The sequence below is a fragment of the Aethalodelphis obliquidens genome, unplaced genomic scaffold, assembly GCF_003676395.1.
Source record: "Aethalodelphis obliquidens isolate GAN/ISIS:26980383/991018 unplaced genomic scaffold, ASM367639v1 scaffold48, whole genome shotgun sequence".
Taxonomy (NCBI): domain Eukaryota; kingdom Metazoa; phylum Chordata; class Mammalia; order Artiodactyla; family Delphinidae; genus Aethalodelphis; species Aethalodelphis obliquidens.
The window spans coordinates 15,450,101-15,469,485 of NW_020837992.1; the positions used below are offsets into that span (position 1 = coordinate 15,450,101).

At 42.0% G+C, this 19,385-nt stretch overlaps 1 protein-coding gene across 1 annotated transcript in view; it reads right to left on the reverse strand.

Annotated features, from left to right (window-relative positions):
• The window catches only part of LAMC1 (laminin subunit gamma 1), a 125,315-nt gene that overhangs the window by 50,937 nt on the left and 54,993 nt on the right, over nt 1-19,385 (reverse strand). The window contains exon 2 of the mRNA XM_027083069.1: nt 470-774. Coding sequence (XP_026938870.1) covers nt 470-774 — 305 coding nt within the window. The remainder of the gene's footprint in view (nt 1-469; nt 775-19,385) is intronic.

A 19,385-nucleotide genomic window follows, 5' to 3' on the forward strand; every position in this document is an offset into this window, starting at 1 on the left:
GCAGTGAGAGGCCCACATACCAAAAAAAAAAAAAAAAAAAAAAAAAATAGTTTTCTTGTTTTGTCAAATCAAAGAAGAGGTACGACAGGATACAAAAAATTTGGTAGATTCATTCAAATACCCTCCTTCAAAAGGAAGGCAGAAGCAAAATGTTTCCACTGCAAGTACAGAGACTCAAGTCAAAATTGTTCAACATTTTAAAAAATCTGTAAAATTTACATCCCAGAATACACGTGCATGAAAACTAAGAACAAACATCAACTGGGCAGCAGAAATAAAACTACTTTCCTTCACTTATTAAGAGTACACAGGAGAGCAGAATAAAATCCAGCTGTCTGTCCTGGTGGAGTAGGTGCTATTCCTACCCCTTACTTCAAAAGTGGGACCATGGTCCCCCACTACAATGATCTTCCTGCATCCTGCATATGGAAGAACTGACTGGCTACCAAGACAACCGCTAGGTGCCTACCTGCAGCACAGGGCTATTGTCAAAGTTGTAGGCACTGGGCCTTCCTTCCAGGGTTGAAAAGGCCACGTTGCCCCCGGTGAGAGGGGAAATGTCACTGAATTCATCTGTGCACAAGGCCTGCTGCTCGTCCCCTCCCGTCCTGATGAAGCCTCGGTTTGCCTTCGAGTAGGTGTTCTCACAGGAGCCGCTGTAGTACTGGTAAGGGACCCAGGGCCCCTCTTCCCGCGTGCGCTTGTAAATGGCGAAGCTCTCCGGGCGGCTGGTGTGGAACTTGAGGCGCACGTATGTGATGTCAAACGCTTTTCCTGTGGGGCAAACACATCGATGTCCAGAAGTCACATGTACGAAGCAAAGAAACCCCCTCTATTCCCACTTTGCTTTGGAACTTGACAAAGAAAGAGGATACAAACCAACCTGTGCACACTACGCTAAGAGGGTTCCAGAACACAACACGTTGGCTGTGTCCCATAGGCTACTGTAAGCCTGGAAACAGTGCGTGTTTTCCCACAGAAATAAGTTATAGCTGCACTCGTAAGTTGGCTCATAAAAGCCCATTTATGATGTGTGTTGTTAAAATTTTGGTTGCCATGAAAAATGATAGCATGTATTATGTACTTATATTGTTAAACAAAAATAAAATTGAGTGAAAATGAGCATTTATCCTTAATGTCGGTGCTTCCACAAAAGCTTAATTAAAAGATAGAAAAGAAAATATTTGCTGGCTTTCTAAATGGGTCTTCTGGGCACTTTCAAGATTTTAAAAAATTCGTTCTGTATTAATTTTAATGTTACTTCTTGATGCAGGAAGAGTATCATCAGCACAATTCTACTTACTTACTAGGTTAGGAAAGAGAAATCTGAGAAAGAGTGAAGGACGGGGCTTCCCTGGTGGCGCAGTGGTTGAGAATCTGCCTGCCAATGCAGGGGACACGGGTTCGAGCCCTGGTCTGGGAAGATCCCACATGCCGCAGAGCAACTAGACCCGTGAGCCACAACTACTGAGCCTGCGCGTCTGGAGCCTGTGCTCCGCAACAAGAGAGGCTGCGATAGTGAGAGGCCCACGCACCATGATGAAGAGGGGCCCCCACTTGCCACAACTAGAGAAAGCTCTCGCACAGAAATGAAGACCCAACACAGTCATAAATAAATAAATTAAATTTAAAAAAAAAAAAGAGTGAAGGACAGTGATTGAGATATGGGGGCAGGGACTACAGCAGGAAAGAAGAAAAAAAATTCCTCTAGTAGCTGACAAAGAGATGACAAAAAAAGAGAAAAAGAAGAGAAAGGCGGTTTAAAGAAGCTGTGTTCGTTCAAAAGAGAATATATGAGACATGAGTGCTGAGCAAGAAAGGACAGCAACAGGGAGGAGCGAACGGGCTGTCATCCCTCTGGAAGAAGAGTCACTGCATCAGGCAGCTCCCTGCAGCAGGAAGAACACAGCCTGACGGCTGGGACAGCTTGGTTGCCAGCCAGCAGGATTTCAGGTGGGTAAAAAAGATAATGTGCAGCTGTTTTTAAACACCATTCATTCACAGATTGGTCTATCTCTGACAATATCTATATTTTGCTGCTTCTATGTTATAATGAAGATCACGGTTAGTCAACAAGTATTTATTGGGCACAAGTACATGCTCAGTCCCATGTTATATACTTTGGGGGACAGGATGCACTAGACATAAGTGGTCCTTGAACTCGAGAAGCTTACAGTCTCTTCTGTCCAAGTGAATCAACTTCACAGGAAGAACCACCCTACAAAGCCCACAGAAGAGGAATTCCTGCACTCTCACAAGTGTTGAGGAGAGACTTCTGCCATTCTCTCACTTCCTCACACCCACTCATCCCCAGGGGAGAAGAAGTGTTGCTCACGTGTGGCCCAGAATCTCCTCAGCTCTCTCCTAGTTGCCACCCGAGTCCCTCTCTCTCCTCTCCCTCACTCCTCAGTGCAAGACAGCACCTCTGCCACTGTGCGGGGGAGGCCTGCTGCTGTCCTGCTACTCGATTCAGGACTAAGTGCATGAGTTCAGGTGGGGTGGGGCAAAAGGCCCATGTAAGCTATATGCCCAGGCTCTGTTCTTCAAGCCAGTTTTACCTGTAATAAAACTGATATGATGGGCCATATCTGACTCCATTTCCCAACTGGTTCAGATCTTAAAAGAGGGGTTTGATTAACTGTCCCCCATATAATGAAACATTCACACGCATGAGATCTTGAACATAAAGGTGTATGGTATGATGGAAAAAACACAGGACTGGGCATTATGAGACCTAAGTAGACATCCTGGCTCCTTCAATTACTAGCTGTGTGATTTCTGTTCCGTCATTTTCTCCTCTGTAAAAATGAGGGTGATACAGACATAGAGAACAGACTTGTGGTTGCCAAGGAGGAGGGGTGGGTAGGGGAGGGAAAGATTGGGAGTTTGGGATTAGTAGATGCAAACTATTATATATAGGATGGATAAACAACAAGGTCCTACTGTATATCACAGGGAACTATATTCAGTATCCTGTGATAAACCATAATGGAAAAGAAGATAAAAAACAATATATATGTATAAACTAAATCACTTTGCTGTACAGCAGAAATTAACACAACATTGTAAATCAACTATACTTCAATAAAATTAAAAAAAGAAAATGAGGGTGATACTCCCTGAGCCTCCTACCTCAAAGAGTTGTTGGAAGGTCAGACTAAGATCTTGCATATACCTGATTCATTATAAAATGCTATACAAATATAAGGCATTATTATAATACGGTACAGAAGAGAATTCGTGAACTAGGATCCTGGAGATGTTCACACACAAGAGCCTGATTGCACAAGGGCCTACCTGGTATAGTTGACAAAGAATATTTTACAAATCCAGATCTTCTACCTAGGAGGCAGTATAACACTTTGTCTGGACACAGGTCATGCAAATACAGTTTACAACCTTCTTGTTCAAAGAATGCAAATTTAACCTGTATCTCTTTACTGTGTTAAAAATGTAAAGACGTCATCTTTGAATGAAGGCGAGGTTATAATACAGTATCTATGGCATTCCAGAGACTATCTAAAACATTCTGGAATGGTAAAACAATTTAGTTTTACTCATGAGTATGTGGCTTGGGATGTTCAAAGGCTTACTCACTAATCTGTGGATTACAGATTACCCTTGCTTTTCTATTTTCTCTGTCTACATTTCTGCCATCTCATTGTTCTTTAGCAACCCAACCTACAGGAGAATGGATCAAAGGAGAAGAGGTAAATGGATCAGGGTATCCTGTGTCCCAGACAAACATCTGCACCACAAAGCCACACACTGAAAGAAACAGGCATACGTGGTCACTCAGTGTCGGCACAAACACAGCGATGGGTGGCAGAACGTCAGAAAAGCAACTCCGCTAGCATTAAACTTTGAAGCACCCTAGCTTGCTGCTGCTGGCGCTGCCTCACCATGCCTCATTTTCAGAGCTGCTTTTTTCATTCTAACTTACAGCTACAGTTGAAAGAAGTAGAGGGCTCTGTGGCAATCTGCAAAGGAGGCTCACGCATGCCACACAACAAGATGGCCATGTGCGTGACCTTCGACATTGCAGCCAGCCCAGCAGTGGATACAGATCACCGCAATTCCATGTGATGAGTGCTATGACAGGGGAAGGACATGAGGTTTTGGGAGCATGGAGGAAAGTCACCTAACCCACATCTATAAGGTCAAGAAATTTTCTAGAGGAGGTGACGTCTAAATCCAAGACCTGAGGAATGCAGAGGAATTAGCTAGGCCAACAGAGATCAGTCATCCAGGCAGATGGAATAGGATGTATGAAAGCCCAGAGCACACAGAGGAGTGGCCACTGGAGGAATCAGAGGTGTGCAGTACATCTAGAACTGGAGAGAGTGGCTGCAGATAAGTCAGCTAGCAAGCACAGCACGCCAGGCCTGAGGCCATGCTAAAGAGCAACTTCAACTTCCTCAGGCTGACGGCAAGCCATTGAAGGATTTACGTCAGGAAATGTATGATCAGGTTTGATTTTCAGAAAGATCATTCTGGCCACTGTGTGGAGATTAGGTTAGAAGGGACAGGACTAAAGGTAGAGAGACTATTTAAGAAGATGTGGCGGTAATCCTGGCCGACAGTGGCTGAACTAAGAATAGGGACAGCTGGAATAGAGAAATGAACGGATTTGGGTGACATGTAGTTAGCAGACTTCAATAGTAATTTGTAACTGATGGAGGAGAGCAGGAATCATTTCGGAAAGCCTTCTTTACTTTTACCCTATTGACATTCTGTTTCATTGCCAAAGCTTCCTTTATGCATTCTACAAAGTGGAAGGATTGAGAATAACATTCAGTTTTCTAGTTTAAAAACAGCCAAATGGAGAGATGTACCATCCACTGAAATAGAGAAGAAAGGAGGTTAAAGCAAAATTGGAGGCAGAAGTGGAGGGCAGGATGGGGAGATGAGTTCTATTTTGGATACACAAGATTTAAGGTGTCTGTGGTCAACTAGACGAGAAAAAGTGTCTAGTAGGGAGCTGGATGTGAATAGTCTGATGGCCCAGGAGAGACATCTAAGTTAGAGATACAGATTTGGGATTCATTAGCCTGTGGATGGATGATGAAGATGTGGTATGGTTGAGGCCAATGAGGTCAGAGTGTGGAGCGAGGAGGGAGCTGACTTTTAGGATCATGCTGAGGAGCAACAACATTTAAAGCACAGCCAGAAGACGAGGCAACAGAGGAGACTATGAAGACCAGAGGGAGGAGGGCAAGTAAAAGACAACACAGAATATCACAGAAGCCGAGAGGGTGAAGAAGGAAAGAATCAATGGTGTTTAAATCGGCTAAGCGAATAAAGTAAGATGATGACTAAGAAGCGTCCCATGGCTTCAAGCCACAAAGAGGTCATTGAGGTGCTTAGTGAGAGCAGTCCCACCGGCAGCGATCTTGCTGGGTTGGAACTGAGAATGTATGGTAGATAGGACGTGGGAAGGTAGACACAGTGAGTGTAGCCAACCTGGTATGACATCTGGCTAAAGGGTAGGAGAAAGAGAAGAGGACGGTAATTGGAGGGGATACAGGGCCAGGGGAAGATTTTTCCCTTTTTTTGTGAGAGAAGTTACAAGGCTGTGTTACATGCTGTTGTGCTCCAGTCAGCAGAAAGAGAAAGAATGACTGTGGAAACAAGGCGGGGAAACAAGAATGTGATTCAGCACTGGTTGAAAGGACTGGCTCCATAAAGGAGAAAACCTGCATCCTTGCTTTCTACCTGGGTGCAAATGTAAGTGATTTAGTAGGTTTTAGAGGATGGAAGTTGAAAGAGTTCTAACTGATGACTTTATTTTTTCTGTGCAGTGAAAATCAAGGTACCTGCTAAGGGGCTGAGGGCAAAGCCAGTGGGGAATATCTGAAGGGCGTGTAGAGGCACGATAGAGACTAGCAGAAAGCTGACTAGAGAGGAAGGCTTGCTGGGCAGAGACAACGCTGCCAGGATGAGGGTGCGGACATCTTCGTGGAGGCGTGATTTTCTACAGCAGCACTTAGCACCTCCTGTACAGGGTCAATGGAAGGACAATAAGGTAGCGGGATTGATGTAACTCCAAGGAACTTAGAATCTAACCTGAATAAATAAGGAAGCAAATACAGAAAACAGAGTGGAAGAGTCATGGCTTGAATATCCTGTGTTATCTGAAACTACCTGTAATCATGGATAATCAAGAACTGAAAACTGAAGGAGCTACTTTTTATTCCATTAAACAACTATAGTCGAGACCTTCCATGTGCTTGTTCACACACTCTCTCTCTCTGAATACACTTCTCTACCCTTTATCTGTCCATCCTACTCATTTCACAGTTGACAGAGTAAGAAGATCTAGTTAAATGGCAAATGAACAGAAAAGAGGACTAGGTCTCCGTTTTTCCAATGATAGCGACGACACTACCTTCATACTGTGGGGGCATGCAAAAGTAGACGAAGGACTTTAAAGGAAAGGAGCCAAGCCAAACAATTAAGAAAACCAGTAAGTACACGTCTGGAAAGTATTCCAGCAACTCTACAGCTAGAACGTCTTTCCCCTTCACCTCACGTTCATGCACATGAAGACTAACCATGGGACTTCCCTAGTGGTGCAGTGGTTAAGAATCCGCCTGCCAACGCAGGGGACACGGGTTCGAGCCCTGGTCCAGGAAGATCTCACATGCCGCGGAGCAACTAACCCCGTGCGCCATAATTACTGAGCCTGCACTCTAGAGCCTGCGCGCCACAACTACTGAAGCCCGTGCGCCACAACTACTGAAGCCCGTGTGCTCTGGGGCCAGCGTGCTGCAACTACTGAAGCCCACACGACTAGAGCCCATGCTCAGCAACAAGAAAAGCCACCACAATGAGAAGCCCGTGCACCGCAAAGAAGAGTAGCCCCCGCTTGCCGCAACTAGAGAAAGCCCACGCAGCAACGTCGACCCAACACAGCCAAAAATAAATAAATTAAAAAGTAAAAAAAATACTAACCATGGGTATACCCACCCTCAAGAAAATATTTAGCTTCTGAAGGGTCTGCTGCCTCCCCCGCCTCCCCTTGCCACATTCCTTCCATAAACAAAAAGACTCAAGTGCAGATGTTTAGAACGAAGCACACAAAATTAACTAATATTTCCTGCTCTGAATCCTACAGTGAATCTGGCTGAGGGACTAAGAGCAGGGGAGGGGGCCACCTGGACAATGAGAATCCAGCCTTTGTGCACACAGGGCCAAGCCAAAGAATTCTGCTTAAGCCTCCTACGTGGTGAAGTATGTCTAATCTCTCTGAGTAGGGGAGAAACCCTTCCTGTCTTAGAATTGGATTCAAGTACTAACTGCTGGGGAACATAAATGCTTCTCTGTTATGTGCAGCTCAGAAGAATTCCATGAGGATGTTGTGAAACAGCCTCCTTTACAGTGAAGTAATGAGCGACAATGGCCATACAGAATTTCACAAAACTTCCAAATGCCCTTCCATGGCCTGAATTAGAAGAGAACTGGCTCATTCTGAAATATCAAATTAGGAGTCACTGATTCACTATTGTTCTTACATGCTCACTCCTCAGATTCAGAAAATGACTATTCTCTTTGCAGTCAGACTTGATCTGAGGAGTACGAAACTTTAATGAGGCTGTAGCACAGAAAGTCAATTAGAGATGGTAGATGTTTAGGTTACTAAATGGGAGTCTCCAAACAGCTAACACAAACAGTAGTCACAGAAAGCAACTATTTGAAAATGTTTCCAATTTTGTTAGTATAACTGCTGGCTGAAATAGGAGTTCCCAGGACGAACTGTACAGCTGTGTACCAGCTGTTATTGTTCCACCTCAGCAGACAGATTGTACAAATACGGCCTCGCCAATCAAGATGACCCAGGGCCAGCTAATGCTGAATGTGGGATCCTCAAGTGGACACAGATGGGAGATCAGAAAGCGTGGAGAGGAACAGTCAAGCACAGATAGAATGTGTTGGGGTGATCTGGGTACATGGAGTTATTCCAACTGTTAGAAGACTCTTTCCTAACTGCCTGTTGAAGGGCTAGTTTTCTATGGCTCAAAACTTACCTTCAAAATAGATTGTTTTTAAAAACTTATTATCCCGCTCCTTTCCCTGAAATTTCGGTGCTCTTTTTTCAAGGCCCCTCTCTTGTCAGTCAGCTAAGTGCCAACAGTGTGAGGGGACAATCCCATAGGAACTGCATCTAAATCAGTCAGCACAACTTATGAACGAGGACAACTAACCTTTATAGCTTTCTATGAAACAGTCATTTTTTCATTGAACTTATTGAAACAAATGCAACAGCACTCACAGTTTGAGAAAGCATCCCTTTCAAATGAATAAAGAAAATGGTTCGAATTTCCTGAGTACATGCAATAAGCACATCCCATCACACATGAACCCCTGTCATGACAGAAGGACATGCCGAGACGAGTGGTGCTAGAATATGGACCGTTTCCATTCCAAGCCGCCACTGGGAAACACCACAAAGGAGGCAGGTAAAACAAAGTGAAGAAAATCATTTTTAGAATTTTTTAAAAAGCTAATAAAATTCTATACCAAAGGCTATGTATAAAAATGATGGGGCTTCCCTGGTGGTGCAGTGGTTGAGAGTCCACCTGCCGATGCAGGGGACGTGGGTTCGTGCCCTGGTCTGGGAAGATCCCACATGCCGCGGAGCGGCTGGGCCCGTGAGCCATGGCCGCTGAGCCTGCGCGTCCGGAGCCTGTGCTCCGCAACGGGAGAGGCCGCAACAGTGAGAGGCCCACATACCACAAAAAATAAAAAATAAATTAAAAATAAATAAAATAAAAAAAAATGATGGTATGGCTGTAACAATAAAGCTAAGGGGGAAAAAAAGTTTTATAATTGACTGGTATGATTTCAGAGAAGATAAACCCATAATCTCTTAGGGAAACTAGATGTGTCCATAACGTACCAAATTTAAAGTTTAAGCCAAAGAAAACAGTTCTACTCTCTCCCTATCACCTGCCAAACCTCCACTTGGTGCGTCTGCTGAATAAGACCATGGCACTAACCTAGTGTAGCAATCTTCAAAAAATAAAATCCTTCTGCTTGCGTTGCCCAACTGTAATATCCAAAAATGCTACATACTCTTCAGCAAATTGAAGGGTCAGAACTGATTTGGCTTTATACACTAAATATCAATAAATATGAGATCATAGACAGTTGTTACGTGAACACGGAGGATTCTTAACACTAGAACATCAAACACTTTTGGAGGATAATTTCAAATAGGTGCAAATTACTGTTAGAGGTTACAGATGTTTTCCATTATCAAAACATAAGACATATATATTCTAATTTGTACATCTTGCCATTTTATTTGAAACTGTCACCAGGAGAGACAAGATTCCCAAGTGAAATTCCAAGACAAGAACTGGGCCTATGCCTTACTAACCCAAACCTCATGCTTGCAGACTCAATACCAGCCCTAATTCAGGCCAGTAGGTCACAAGCATGCCTGAAATCTTTGAGCCAAGCTGAAGGAATGTAGCCAGCATTTACTCCCACTCACCCAAGCTGAGGCGAAAAAATCCACTCTGCTGAGCGTCGGAGTTCTAACTATGGGGGGCTGACTGATGTGTAAGACTTAATGGAGTCACATAAAGAAAGCAGTCAATTATAATACTAAGGAAATAAAATAAAGAAATCAACAGGCAAGGAAACGTAAGCTCCATAAGTAAAACCCACACTTGAAAAATGTCGAACTGTTAAGACGTGAAAAGGAAAAAAGACACCACAATTTTACGGGAAGCTGTTTCTTGTTCTGTGACGTCCATACACTATTGAGATTTGACTCTTTTTTTGGCTGTCATCCGCAGCAGAAGAGTGAAGAATTGTGAAACAATAGAGAGAAAATCTGATTGGAAAAAAACATGAGATTCTAATATATAGTCCTAGTAGTACAATCACAGACTAAGATCAATTCTAATAAATCCTCCCCACACACACACAGTCCCAGGAAGTTAACCAACAGTGCACTTTCATTCATTCAATAACTATTTGCTAAGTGAATTTAAGTGACAGTCCACCACAACAAGCTACTTAAAATACCCAGTCCTTCATTTTGCTAGAATGCCTTTTACTCTCCAGTTTAAGTCTTAATAAGCTCAGCCCGCTAGTCCCCTAGATCATAAACTATTTGAATCTGTCCTCAACAGAAGAAACAATTACAAACACCATAAAGTATCTTCAATACTCAAATGTCTTTCTCAGTTTTCACAACTGTGTAATTTCTTACCACAGTCACCCATTAGCCCAAGGTTAATAGCCATAACTGGTGTTGATAACTGCAAGTCGAAATGCTTCCACTCGTTCATCAAATATTTACTGAGCACCTATTATGTCACCGTCCCAAGCACTATTCTAGACACTAGGGCTACAGAAGAAAAGACAGACAAGGTTCCAACTTCATGGGGCTTACAGTGTGGCAGGGAGTGGGGGGTGGGTAAGGGATAGATAAAAAGCAAAAATAAAAACAAAAATCTTGTGTGTCAGATGATAGATGACATGGTAAAGAACAAAGCAGGGATAGAAAGCATGGGAATGGAGTGCCACTTAATGTAATATGACAGATGGCCTCACCGATGTGGATAAGGTGACATTCGAGGAAAGCACTGAAGAAGTGAGACAGACATGGTGGGGGGAACATCTGGGGGAAGAGCATTCCAGGAAGGACACATGCAAATACCCTGAGGCAGGTATGCTGGCCAGTTCCAGGGAATGATGAAGAGGCCAGTGTGGCTGAATAAGAGTGAACGAGAAGGAAAGAACAGGGCTTCCCTGGTGGCGCAGAGGTTGAGAGTCCACCTGCCGATGCAGGGGACACAGGTTCGTGCCCCAGTCCGGGAAGATCCCACATGCCGCGGAGCGGCTGGGCCCGTGAGCCATGGCCGCTGAGCCTGCGCGTCCGGAGCCTGTGCTCCGCAACAGAAGAGGTCACAACAGTGAGAGGCCCGCGTACAGAAAAAAAAAAAAAAAAAAAGAAGAAGAAGGAAAGAACAGCGGATGAGGTCAGGGAAGCTGAGGGGAGGGAGGGACTGCGGATCATGCCGGCCTTTAGGCCATTGTAAGACTTAGGCTTCTCCTCTGAATGAGATGAAAACCCACTGGAAGATTTTGTACCAGGGAGTAACATGATCTCACTAGTATTTTAAAAGGATCACTCTGGCTGCTTTATTGACAAAAGACTATGGAGGGGAGTACAGAGAGACAAGAAGGCTAGTCAGGGTTTTTTTTTTTTTGCAATCTGCCAGGTAGGAGACAATGGTAGCTTGGTCCATGGTTGCGGCAGTGAGCAGTGATCAGATTCTGGCCATATTTTGAGGGTAGACCAGACCAGTTTCTGATGGACTGGACATGGTGTGTAAACTGTGACAACTACAACGATCGAACTGTCGTTTATAATGAGATAGTGAAGTACATGGTAAGAATGAGTGTGGGGATGGAGATCAAGGAAACTGGGAGTTCAGTTCTGGATATTTTAAGTTTGAGATGCTTATGAAACATCCAAGTGGAGATTTCAAGTCAGCCATTAAGATATACAAGTCTGGATTTCAGGGAGAGGTCCAAGCAGGAGAGAGAAATCTGAAAGTCATGAGCAGACAGACAGTATTCAAAGTGATGAGATTAGATGAACATACCTAGAGAATGGATTGAGAGGTACAGAACTGGGTCTTGGGACATACCAACTTTTAGAGATGGGGGAGATAGGGAGGATCCAACAAAGGAGACTCAAGAGGGACAGTCACTGAAGCAGAAAGAGAATCAACAGGGCAGAATTCCAGAAGCCAAGTTTTTTTTTGTTTTTTTTTTTTATGCGGTACGCGGGCCTCTCACTGTTGTGGCCTCTCCCGTTGCGGAGCACAGGCTCCAGACGCACAGGCTCAGCGGCCATGGCTCACGGGCCCAGCCGCTCCGCGGCATGTGGGATCTTCCCGGACCGGGGCACGAACCCGTGTCCCCTGCATCGGCAGGCGGACTCTCAACCACTGCGCCACCAGGGAAGCCCCAGAAGCCAAGTTTTAAAAAAACACTTTTCAAGAAGAAGAGAATGATCAACTGAGTCAAATGCTCCTGAAAAGGTGAGAAAGATGAAAACTGAGTGTTGGCCACTGGATATAACTGATTACTACAACCTTGACAGCAAATGGTTTGGTAGAATGACAGGGATGAAAGCCAGAGAATATTGAGGGGGTGGGGAGGACAGAGACTGGAGACAGCTAATAAAGACATTTTTCCAAGTAATTTTGCTATAAAGAAATGAGGTGGTAGATAGAGGAGAGAAGAAGGGGTTCAAGGAGAAATTACTTTCTAAGACTGGAAGACAGCACGTGTTATGTTGATGGGAATGATCCAGTGCACCAGCTGAATTTACACTGAACAATAAGGACCATCTCTGGTGTTGCAGGTGGATTAGAGTGGGTAAAAGAGACCCACTTCGGTACACTGTAAAGTTCTTTGAGCCTTTCCAAACATTTCCCTCAAGGAAGAAGAAATAATGGAATTAACAGGACCACTGTAAGTATCTAGATTAAAGAGAGTTATCTGGTGCAAGCTATCATATATAGCATGGATAAACCACAAGGTCCTACTCTACAGCACAGGGAACTATATTCAATGTCCTCTGATAAACCATAATGGAAAAGGATATGAAAAAGAATGTGTGTATATATATATATATGTATATATATATATAACTGACTCACTCTGCTGTACAGCAGAAATTAACACAAGATTGTAAATCAGCTATACTTCAATAAATTTAAAAAGATAAAATAAAATAAAACTTAAAAAAAAGTTATCTGGTACCCAAACAGTTTAAAACCCAAGGAGCTCTGGAAGGCCCTCCCCAGTAGAGCCAGCCCAGATCTAGCCTTTCCTGCTAGAAATAATCTGGCCCACAATAAGGACCAGACTAGCTGTTAGAATCAACCAGAGAGCTTCTGAAAAAAAAGCAAATTGTTGAGCCTCCTCCCCAGAAGTTCTATTTTGGTGGGTTCTGGGTGAGTTCCCCAAATCTGTATTTTTAAAGGCACCCTAGGTAATTTTCAGGTACAATTACATTTGAAAAATACTGTCCTACTGTAAACTCTTCCTTATTCTGGTTCTCATCCTTTATAAAGATTTAGGTAGGAAAGGCTCTGCCCTTGGTGCTGCACTGCAGAACGAACTCAGGCACTCATGAGTGGGGACTTCCACTTTCACATCATGTATTTTAAGGTGAAATTTATTGCAAGTGTTAACTGTGCAGGCATGAACAGGGAACCAGAATAACAGTGGTCTATCTTCTTTAAGACACAGACAGATGTTAAACTACACAGGGGTTGTTCACTCCATACGCAAGGAGGCTTGGGATGACTGGACCAGCTGAACCCAAGCTCTGCAACATTTTTCTCCATGCCAATTTCCTCTGTCATTCAACTTGTATCCTCAAGGCCCTATTTCCCAGGCAAGTAGAAATAAACGTTTGATTTTGAGAAAACCCACCTACTGCTGGGGGTTTCACAGTGCTCTTCTTTTCATGCAGATATTGGTCAAGATTCCCTGTAATCCAAATTCCCCACCCCCTCTGGTTTCTATCCTTCCTTCCTCCTCCCAACAATTACTAATAGTTAATAAAATGACAGAACGCTACCAACAGTTCTCAATGGCAAGAACAAATCTGGAAGCAAAGAGTTAACATCTGCTTCAGTACACTCAAAAAGATAAGAAAACACTTTTTCTTCTTTGTCTAGAAGCCTAGACTTGTTTAATCCCAGTCTGTGTCGGGTCGTGTTGGCATTTTCAGGGAGAGTGTTACGTTCTGTTGGTTAAAGACCAATGTAGAAATATTTACTTTTCAGAGAAGAAATTTCAGGTATTTTTTTAAAAATATATATGCTTAAGAGCAAAGTACCAGACATTCATATCGATATTAAAGAGATGTGGGGTGGGGAGTGGGGCAGGGGGAGACTGAGACTGATCGAAGAATTATAAGAACACTTCAAAAATTCAGACTCGATATTCTGGTTTTTAAATTCTCTCCCAACATTCACATCTGATCTACAGGGCGTGCTTTCTTTTCATTTTGAAAATACTTTGAGGTCACTGATCCCATCTCCGTCCAGAATCAAGCCTTAGGGCACACCTTGAGTAGTTCAGAAATCTAAGGCTGGCAAACTGTAGCCCACAAACGGAGTCTAGCCCATCACCTATTTTTTGTAAATAAAGTTTTAATGGAACAAAACCATGCCCATACATTGCACTTTGCCTATGGCTGCTTTCTGGCTACAAGGGCAGAGTCAAGCAGTTGTGAGAGAGACTGCACGCCTAAAATATTTACTGTGAGGCCCTTTATGGAAAACATCTGCTGATCCTGATCTAAGAAATCAAAGAATATAAAAACAAAAAAATTCTACTGAGACCTTGTCTACCTCTTTTCTGCAGGGCATACTATTTTAAAATTTGGCCCAAGGACATCTGAACTTTTCCTCTATGGTCACATAAAATATGGAAAGAGGAATTCTATTCAGAAATTTTACAAGATTGGTAACAATTCAAATCCATTTGATACCTAGATTTACTTATTTTATTACTTCGTAGGAAAATTATTATTTCAAATGAACAAGCAAAAAGCTTAGCAGTTGAGAGGAAATGGAGATTTAACTCATTTCAAAAATCAAATCTATAATAATAAGCTTTAGCTCTTTTACACAGCCCACAAACATGAACCAGTCAAGCAGAAAGACAAGGAAAAAAACACCACTGGAAAAAGCAGCACCATGTTTCCAGTGGTGCCCCCTCTCAGACCTACCCCAAACGGAGACTTTAATAAGCAATAGCAGTGAACGGAGGAAAACTGATGAATCAACTCCACAGCAACCACTAGGATGGCAGGAAAAATGATGTTGAAAACTGCAGAGTGGAAAATGCAAGTAGATCCCATTTAGATCTCTGCGAGAACCTCCCTCCCTTGTCCTCTGGGTAGGAATTCAGTCCTTCACACAGGCCTCCTTGTACTTCTGCTCTTCTGAGCGGATGGACAATTTACATCATGAAAATACTCTGCCAGCTGGCACTCTCTCCACAAGCGACTGATTGTGAGCAGATGCCTTCATAAGATAAGGGTAAACGGATACACCCCCTTCTTCATCTTTCATTCATCCCCCCTCTTGGCAGAGGAATGGAAATGCATGCTCTACACACTATCTTTTAGAGACCAAAGTTTGTGCTCTTCACATCCCTTCATCTCTCATGGGCCGTGCTTGGACTTACCATTGCGTTTCTGATTATATTGTGCCCCCCACCAAATATCTAAGATGCATGCAATCTCCCTAGATTATCTGTAAAAAACCTTGTACTCCCAGATACAAGCACCTGCTTATTTTTTCTAATAATTTAAACACTGAATACTCTCTAGCATAGCCTCAATTTAGAACATTTGATAATCTACCACAACAAAGAATCAAAACTTCCAGCCAGAAGTCAATCAAAATTATTGGTGTATTTAGTGTTACAGATTAGTCATGCTTAAATACACTTTTTCTAGTTAAACCATCTTCCCTTTAATGTACGGTATAATTTCAGAAGCTTCTTTGTTTTAAATTTCTCTCCAATTGGAAAGTAGTAGCGAGTTTTAATGATGCCTTTCAGGGAGGAGAAACGTTTTGTGATCGCTCCCAAAATTGTTTTATAAATTAGGTATATGCCGCATTCAGTGAAGGTAAGGGAAGATCATCTGACAAATTATCTACATAACATGCTTCAGGTAGGCCAGTCAGATTCCCTGTACTTCAAAAACATAAGCCTTCCTTATCTGGTTTTCCTTCTACATTGAGAGCAAATATTTAGCAGTGATATCAGAAGAAATGTTCTTCTAACCCATCCTTCACCATATTTCAAACAGACAGTGCTGAGTTCTCATCCATGGGAGTATTTCACATGCACCACAATGGGACTTGTTCTACCTTTCTATTGACATTCTGGAGAACAGCCAAAGTCCTTTCTAGCTCTCTTTGATCTGGTGCCAGAGACTTGGTATCTAACACCCACCAGAAGAAATTCCCTCAGGAGCTCCATGACTAAAGAAGAGTCCGGAAGGAGCTGGAAAATATTCCATAAATCCACCCTACATCATATCGCTACCCATTTTATGAATCTGTGCAAGTTACCTAATCCAGTGCAAACTCTTTAGGCATGCTATTGAAAGGCATTCATAAATCTGAACGATCGTGCTTCACTGTATACCTCCAAACTATATCCTAAAACTCTGCAATGTAAGACTCCAGTCTTGCCATCTCTTTTATATATATACCATTTCTTACTTCTAAGTCATTCTCTAGCCTTCACTCCTTCCAAACCCTACCTATCTTCCTAGGTTTAGTTCACGTGCCACTGTCTCGACACTTCCAACCTGTGTTATCTTACTTATAGGAACACACAGCTCTTAGTATCCAAACCACATAATTCAGAGCTTGAGTATTCACTCCTTTGTATAAGTTTCTTTCCCCTAAAAGAGTTTAACTTTTTTTTTTAATTATAGTTGATTTCCAAAAATATATTAGTTTCAAAGTATAACTTATTCAAAAGCAAGTAATCTACCTATACTTTTTGGATATCCTCTACAATTGTATTTTTCAAGTTTTTCTGACCATGACGGACAGTAAAAAAGGCACTTTTTACATTGCAACTCTCAACACACACACACACACACACACACACACACACACTGAAAATCAAGTTTGATAAAATAATGAAATACCATCTATGCAATCTGATATTCTATTCCATTCTCTATTTCATTTGTTAGAAAAACGCTAGTCACAGCTCACAAAATTCATTTTATGACATTAGGAAGTTGTAACCTAATTTGGAAAACACTATTCTGTAATCCCTTGGGCACTGTCCTTGGCACAAAACAGGTGCTCAATAAATATTTGTTCACTATGGGTTGACTCATCTACTACACACAACAGGTCAGAACTCCACAAATAAAATGACATTTTCTAGTTATTGACATAAAATTTAAGAAGATGCCTTTCAAGACCTTCCAATTACTTAAAAAACTGAACGATATTTTTAAAAGCCTTTGTATGTGGCAGGCTTTAACAAGATCAAAACAAAACAAAACGAAACAAAAACCTTTTCCTAAAGCTAAAAGGCAAAATCCCATTCATCAACATGGCATCCCTAACAGGACCAGAAGCCACCAGCTCCGCCTGAACTAATCCTTCCAAAGAAGTTCTTTTTAGCAGCTCTGGTTCCAGAAGTCCTTCAACCATGAGCCTTCAGGGTAGCAGCAAGGACGTCCTCTCTGTGGGGTAGATGGAGTGATGCCCAGCGCTGGGCGTTAGACTCTACTAAAGAGAAGACATTTTGCTATCTATTGGGAAACTCAGTTCTCCATGTCTCATGTTCATGGCACTTTTCTCATTGGGTTATCAGTACTTGGAATTATCTCTTTTATTTTTTGCATGTCTGGTTTATATGTCACCACCCCCCACCCCCATACACACACATGAGAGTAAGCTTTTGAGGACAGGACTTTTGTCTTGTCCCCTGCTATCCCTTTACTTTGAGATATGTTTTTGTTCTTGCCTTTTAAAGAGAGAGAAATATCTGACTTATAAAATAAGCAGCAAGCTAACAGGAGAAAGTCAGTGACCTAGGTAAGTCTGGTTTGTTGTTTGGTTCATTCGTTCACTGATTCATTCATTTTGCAAAGATATGCTAAAACTTAACTGTGTACCAGGCAGTTGGTTAGGCACTGAAGACACAAGGAGGAAAAAAGACTCAGTCCTTTCCCTAAAGGGCTTCCATATGATACACAAGGGAAGACAGAAATAATTAAAATGCAACGTGAGAGAAGTAATATACTAGGGAGTAAGGAGCAACCACATATGTTCTCATCCATAAAATAAAGAGCTTTGACAAGATGAATTTAACATTCAGATCCCAAAAGCTTGATTTTACAATCTATATATCAGCAACATTTCTAAGGATCCTTCCCTCACCAGATCAATGCTTTCTTTTCTTATAGTAACATTCTAGAGAAATGTTAAAATGCCACAGGAACTGATTTTGCAAAGACAAATGACAAAAGCAGCTGGTTTCCAATTAACCTCAGTTCTTTACAGACTTAAATAATTTTCTGAACCTATACAATGCTTTTGCCAATACTGTATCTGTCAAGTCCTATAATCCTAGGTGAGCTTATATTGAATAATCTGCAAAGGATAACAGAAATTCAGGTTCTACTTTTAAGGTTAAAACTTTTCTAATGACTGAACAAAGGGTTATCAAATAGTTGCTTCCATCTTTGGATGAGAAAAAAATAACTCTTGGTTTCTAGGTCCATAAAATATGAAGCAGTTCAATCTCCAGGCTATAAGCAAATAATTAAACATCTCTGTCCACATCTAGTCATGAGGGACAAATGACACAATGTTTTAGAAAAATTTCTTCAGTACTAAGAAAGAATGGATTTTCTGCTCTCACTTGAAAAAGTAAATGTCTGCATCCCTTTGAAAATTAGCCCAATCTGCAAAACAGTGGAACTAAACTGAACTCCCACCAAGACTTGGCTCATGCATTCTTCCACAAGTTTGGAACAAAGACCCCATTGACTTACGCATGTAGGCGGATTAGAATTGCAATGCAGCCATGTAGCACATTACTGCTCAGTGATTCAACTGTGATAAGTCAAGGGAGCCTTCTCTAGATATTTCTCCCTGTTTTCCTTCTTTCCACAGCAATATAATTTCAAGTCTACCCTGTAACACAGATGTGCGATTTAGCATAAACCAGGCCTGTCTGCACATTTTAAAATAGAAAACAGGCATTACATTTTTTAATTTGCCTGCTCATATTCAGTACTATTTCCAACCCTTTTAAAAGCGCTCCTTCTTAAAAGGCCAGATAAGTGGACACATGCTAAGGGTCAAACACTCCAAGTTCTTAAATATCCAGTGAGAACCTAAAAAGAAAAATATTATTATGAAAAATGAAAGGAATATGAGAATGGGAAACGGGCTACTGGTAGAAAACAAGAGCAAAAGGATAGCATGAGCAGAAACCAATTTTCACCAGTTTGCTATATCTTTAGAATTGATAAAGCAAGTTTATAAACTTCTTTTAGTGGTCCCCACTTTCTAATTTAATTTCCAAGCACATACTGACTGCCTAAAGTAACAGATTATATAAGGATGGATATGCTCTCTGCCCTCAAAGAGTTTACGACCTAATAGAACCACAAATCCAAGTGCAACCCAGAGAAGAATGTGCTAAGTTTTAGCGAAAGCATAAACAGGGCAGACTGATTGCAAATGGATGATTTCATAAACTTTTATAAAGCAGTTATGGACAAATTTAGATTTCTTCTTCTGAATAACCGATAAAATACAAGTGGGTGGTTTTGACAC